Source organism: Rhopalosiphum padi, chromosome 4 (genome assembly GCF_020882245.1).
Source record: "Rhopalosiphum padi isolate XX-2018 chromosome 4, ASM2088224v1, whole genome shotgun sequence".
Classification (NCBI taxonomy): domain Eukaryota; kingdom Metazoa; phylum Arthropoda; class Insecta; order Hemiptera; family Aphididae; genus Rhopalosiphum; species Rhopalosiphum padi.
Window position 1 is genome coordinate 55,394,416 of NC_083600.1, and position 5,930 is coordinate 55,400,345.

The 5,930-nt window shown below is 58.5% G+C and overlaps 1 protein-coding gene across 1 annotated transcript; it reads left to right on the forward strand.

Moving 5' to 3' along the window:
* Nucleotides 1-844: 844 nt before the first annotated feature.
* Nucleotides 845-2,428, forward strand: LOC132930053 (uncharacterized). The gene has a single exon (XM_060995708.1). It carries the CDS (start codon nucleotides 845-847, stop codon nucleotides 2,426-2,428), a length of 1,584 nt encoding a protein of 527 aa, XP_060851691.1.
* The last annotated feature ends 3,502 nt before the right edge of the window (nucleotides 2,429-5,930 follow it).

Here is a 5,930-nt window from a genome sequence, read left to right on the forward strand (position 1 = left end):
AAATCTTAGATTTGGACGCTGTTTCCTCTGCGGCCGAGGTCCTCGAGGCTCTTCGAGCCGCCATTCCGGGCGACGACCCGGCGGCGGTAGCTGAACGTGAAGCAATCAGCGATGTCAGGATATGGCCAGTCCGCTCGGGTCAGCAGATCGCCACAGCCAAGGTTAGCAAATACGCCGCCTCGCTGATATCCAGGATCCCGGTCGGGTGGACAATGTGCAGAGTGCGTCCGAGGACCCTTCCGCCAGAAAGGTGCTTCAGGTGCCAGGCTTTTGGCCACAATTCTAGGAGTTGCACCGCGGCCGACAGATCCGGAGCGTGTTGGAGATGTGGCTGCACCGATCATCGGATGGCAAACTGCAAAGCTGATCAAGACCGTTGCTTGGCTTGTGATACGGCGGGACTCCCAAAAGTCAGCCACAAGCCAGGCTCGGGCGCATGCGCCGCTAGAAGGATGGCCGCTGGAGTGAAAATAACCACCAATGGTTAATTTCCTTCAGATAAATCTCAACGGGAACTGGTCGGCCGAGCAGCTGATGTTTCAGACGGCCGATGAAACGAAAACGGTTAGGTTAGGTTAGGTTAGGTTAGGTTCCCCCCCAACGGTACCCACCTTGACGTGGTGGGGGGGCTCACCGACTCCGGTCGGTGCCAAGAGGTACCAAAAAATCCCGGTACTGACTTTAATTAGTTGGTGCTGGAGCCTTCAGCGCCGCTCTTGACCTTAACCGGTTGAGGGTGGCAGGGATCGTAACCACCTGCTCACACCAGCAAAAGGGCGGAGAAGGAAAACTGCAAACCCCCTGCCAGCAGGGTGAAAATGGCAGAGCACACTGTAAAGCCAATATGAGTTCGACGACAACAAATATTGCTACTTCTCCAGGAGGTTCGGATATCCTCCAGGAGACTACTCCATTGGGTGAGCAAGGGAGCTCAGTGGGGTCGAGAGACAATTCCAAGACCGCCGGCGTTCCTTCACAGGCGCTGGTGGGTACTCACGTGAGTGCCATGAGATGTGACACAACCGCCTTGGAAACTGGAAAAAAAATGGATTCAACGGAACGGACTGGAACTGAATCGGAACGTGAACACAGGAGGACGATTGACATAGCGGTCCTCAACGAATCGGAACTGTTAACTATGATAAAAGGATATGTGAACTCCATGAATGATTTTGCAAAAAGAACACGAAATGTCCATAAAGAACTTAAGGATACACTTGCAAACACTGGATTAGTTCTTAACCAATACCTGAAGATCAAGAGTTCAACATCAACTGGGAAAAAGGTCAATGATAGTAGTACCCAGACAGAGGACATTCCCATTGACAATGCACAGTCAGAGACTATTCAGAGCAAGAAGACGAGTTCTAGAGAAGCCACCAGGCGAGAGTGCAAGGATGCCGCCACGAATACTGCTTCCCCGCAAGCGGTTCCGGAGAAGCAGCGAAAGCAACAGCAACAGCAGCAGAAGCAACAGCAACAGCAACAGCAACAACGGCGGAAGGGCAAAAAGCGGCAGCGATTACAGCAGTCTCAGCAGCAAGAGAGCCCGCAACAATTGCAGCAAGAAATGCAGAAGCAGCAGCCCCAGAAGCAGCAGCCACAACAGCAACAGCACCAGCAGCGGCAGCCCCAAAAACAGCAGACCTGGAGCGAGGTGGTGAGGAAGACGAGGCCACCGAAGCCGGCCCGACAACCGCGCTCGAACGCTGACCAAGTGGCTCTCCTGCGGAAGCGCACTCCGCGATCCATGGCGGTAACCATCGACCGCCCGGCTGAAGGAGGCTCTCTAGCCTCCGTGATGAAGAAGGTGTCGGGTTCGATCAACCTTCAGTCTCTCGGCGTCAAGGTGCTGACGACGAGGAAGACCAGGGCGGGTGGAATTCTCCTCGAGGTTGAGGGGAATGAAAAAGCCACGCTCTTAGCCGGGAAGATCCGGGATGTGGTGGGAGACGCGGCAAGGGTGAGATTACCCGAGACCCGCACACCCGTCCTTCTGCTGGGAGTACCAGAATGGGCAGAGGCAGAGGACGTCGTTGCCGGCGTCACGCAGGCGGGAGTCACCGGAGTCACCTCCGAGAACCTGATCATCCGCAAGAACTCCGGAGGAAGAGGGGAGTTCGTCGCGAGCCTCCACTTGCCGCTCAAGGACGCAATCACACTGGCGGAGAAGAATGCGGTCTCCGTGGGGTGGACCAGGTGCAGGGTCAAGCTGTTGACTAACAACCAACCGACCTGCTTCCGGTGTCAAGGCAAAGGTCATCTCGCGGCCGAGTGCCGAGGCGAGGCCAAGCCCCGTCGCTGTCACAGGTGCAGGAAGGATGACCACCTGGTGAAGGACTGCACCCAACAAAAGCAGACTCAGCAGAAACAGCAACCGCAGACCTCTAGAAGCGAGACGCCTGCAGAAGTGAACGGAGCGGTGTGATGGCACTCAACTTCGTGCAGTGCAACCTCAACCACTGTCGCGTGGCACAAGATCTCGTCGCGCAGTACATGGTTGAGGAGAGAGTCGACGTCGCACTGATCAACGACCCCTACAAGGCGGACCCGAACTCCAGTGCCTGGCACGCGAGCGACGGACAACGGAGAGCAGCCATCTACGTGGCGAATGCGGGAGTAACGGTGGCCAACGTCATCAGCGACCCCGAGTTCGTTTCGGCTCGGCTCAACGGCGTGCAGGTGTACAGCTGCTACGCGTCGCCCAACAAGCCCATCGAAGATTTCCAGGACCTGCTCCGCCGTCTCGAAGACAGCATCAGGACCGTGCAGCGGGATTTCCCCGTCCTCGTCTCCGGGGATCTCAACGCGAGATCCGCCGCGTGGGGCGACTGGGTCGACAACAGAAGAGGAGAAGAACTGGAGTTGCTGATCGAGTCCCTCGGACTGGTCGTCGCGAACTCTGGCTCGACTCCGACCTTCTCGAGAGGCGCCGGATCCGTCGTCGACGTCACCCTGTCTTGCGACTCCTTGGCGGGTCGCATCACAGACTGGAGAGTGCTGGAGTCGGTGTTCAACAACAGCGACCACCACTACATCAGGTTCTCCCTGACTCCAGGACGCGGCCAGGACAGAACCAATCACGCGACCACCGTCGCCCCACGCGCCTGGAACACTGCGAGCGGCGTCGCCAACGACACCTTCTTCGCCGGACTGATCCTGGCCGAGTGGCTCGAACGAGACGGCCACCAGGACTGGCAGGACGCAGAACGGGGGGCCTCCACACTTCGGTCGAGGGTCTCTGCCGCCTGCGACTTCGCCTTTCCCGCTCGTCGGACGCCGAACCCGAGGAAGCCTCCCGTTCACTGGTGGAACGCGGACATCGAGGCTCTCCGCGCCGAATGCACCAGGACAAAACGCCGGAAGACGAGGATGACCGCTCGGGTGTCAAGACTCCGACGTCGCCAAAACCAGGAGTTCGATGAAGAACGGGCGGAAGCAGAGCTCGTCGCGACCAACGACGCGTACCGAGAAGCCAAGAAACAGCTGAAGATCGCCATCCAGCGCAGCAAGAGAGCGTGCTGGAAAGAGCTCATTTCTTCGGTGGACGCAGACCCGTTTGGTAAGCCGTACAAGCTGGTGATGCGCAAGCTGAGAGGTCCCCCACCAACGGCTTCGATGGAACTCGCGACGCTCCAGTCGGTCGTCGACTCCCTGTTTCCGAGACATCAAGCCAGAACGGACGCCCCGCTGGTTCCTGCGGATCCAATAGTCCCGTTCACGGCGTCGGAAGTGGACTCGGCGGTGGAGAGGGCGGGCGGAAAGAACAAAGCCCCAGGCCCGGACGGACTCACCGGCAAGATTCTGCTGGCGGTGCACAAGGCCCACCCGAACATCCTGCTGGACCTGTTCAACAGCTGCCTTCGCGGCGGGACGTTTCCGGCGGAGTGGAAGACCTCCAGAGTGGTGCTGCTGAAGAAGGGGAACAAGCCGGACGGAGTGCCCTCTTCCTACAGACCCCTGTGCCTGTTGAACGACGTCGGCAAAATCCTCGAGTTCCTGCTCGCGCGAAGACTCGAGGACCACGTGTTGAACAGCGGCGGGCTCTCGGTCCATCAGTTTGGGTTCAAGAAAGGCAAGTCCACGGACGACGCGGTGCGGGAGCTGCACAACGACCTGTTGGAAGGTGTCGACGGAGGCAAGTTCTGCGTGGCCGTCAGCATCGACATCAGGAACGCGTTCAACTCCATCAAGTGGTCGGACATCATGGACGCCCTGACGGGATGGAGCGTCCCGCAGTACTTGCAAAACATGTTCCGGTCGTACTTCTCCGGGAGAACGGGAACGGTTCACGCATACTGCGCGGAGGGCGGTTCGCTAGAGATCGAGATCTCCGGAGGCGTACCTCAGGGTTCCGTCGTGGGCCCCCTCCTGTGGAACGCCACATTCGACGCCGTCCTGAAAACTGAACTGCCAACCGGTGCCAAGCTGCTGGGATTCGCGGACGACACGATGTTGGTCACCAGGGCCAAGTCGACGCAGGAGCTGGAAACCGTGACCAACGAGGCACTGTCCTTAGTGGAGCAGCGAATCTCCGACCTCGGCCTGCAGATCGCGGTGGAGAAGACGGAAGCCGTCCTATTCACGTCGAGGTATAAATACGCTCGGCCCGCGATCAAACTGTGCGGCAGCGACGTCCGACTTTCGACCGAGATGAAGTATCTCGGGATGGTGGTGGACAGGTCGATGCTGTTCAAGGCGCAGGTCAGGAAAGCGGCAGTCAGGGCAGCGGAGATTGGGAACCAGCTTGCAAGGATCATGCCGAACGTGGGCGGACCCCGAGAGGAGCGACGTCGGCTGCTGTCGTCGGTGGTACACTCTGTGCTGCTGTACGGAGCCCCTAGCTGGGCACACACGCTCGAGCTCGTGCCGGGGAACGTCAGGGCCCTGAACCGAGCTCAACGGAGAGTACTCCTCCGTTGCGTGTGCGCGTACCGCACCGTCTCCGAGGCGGCCACGAGCGTGATCGCTTCGACGCCGCCCGCCGACCTGCTCGCCAGGGAGAGAGAGGCGGTGTTCGAACGGAGACGGTCCCCCGCGGCGGCCCCCACAGGAGACAACGATCCGAGAAGCGTCACCATGGAGGCTTGGCAGGAGAGGTGGTCTTCGGAAGAGAAAGGGAGATGGACAAGGCGGTTGATCCCGGACGTGCGGGCCTGGTGCGCCAGGAGCCACGGGCTGACGACCAACTTTCACCTGACCCAGTTTCTTTCGGGGCATGGATGCTTTGGCCAGTACCTGCACCGGATTCGGAAGGCGGACACCCCCAGGTGCGTGGATTGTCTGTCGCCAGTGGACGATGCGGAACACGCGTTCTTCGTGTGCGACAGGTGGTGGCGTCGGAGAATGGAGCTCAAGGCTGCAATCGACGACCCATTCACCCCCGAGACCGTGGTGGGCAAGATGCTAGAATCCAGGAGCAACTGGACGGCCGTGGATCAGTTCGTGAAGGAGGTGCTGACGACGAGGGAAGCGGAAGAGAGAGAACGGCAACGGCAAGAATAACTGTGTAGTTAAGACTGATTTGTTGTGGGCCGAAGGCCGTTTCTTAGACGGTGTAGGGCCGTCTACTGCATGTAAATAGACTGTATATAATGTAAAGTCTATTAATATATATTAATTGTACATTTGTTTTTTCAATAATAAACGATGTGGAGGGAGCTGACGAAATGCCCCATGGTGTCTCCGGCCCCTCCACGATACCGTCAAAAAAAAAAAAAAAAAAAAAAGGTTAGGTTAGGTTAGGTTAGGTTCTCGAGCTGTTCGTCGAAGGCCACGCGATCCCAATCAAACCGTCCATGCGGTATCTCGGCGTCGAGCTCGACACACGGTTGTCGTTCACGAAGCACGTGCATCAAGCCTCCCTGAAGGCTTGCCAATCGGCGCTCGCCATAGGCAGACTAATGCCCAACATCGGCGGGCCGTCTCAC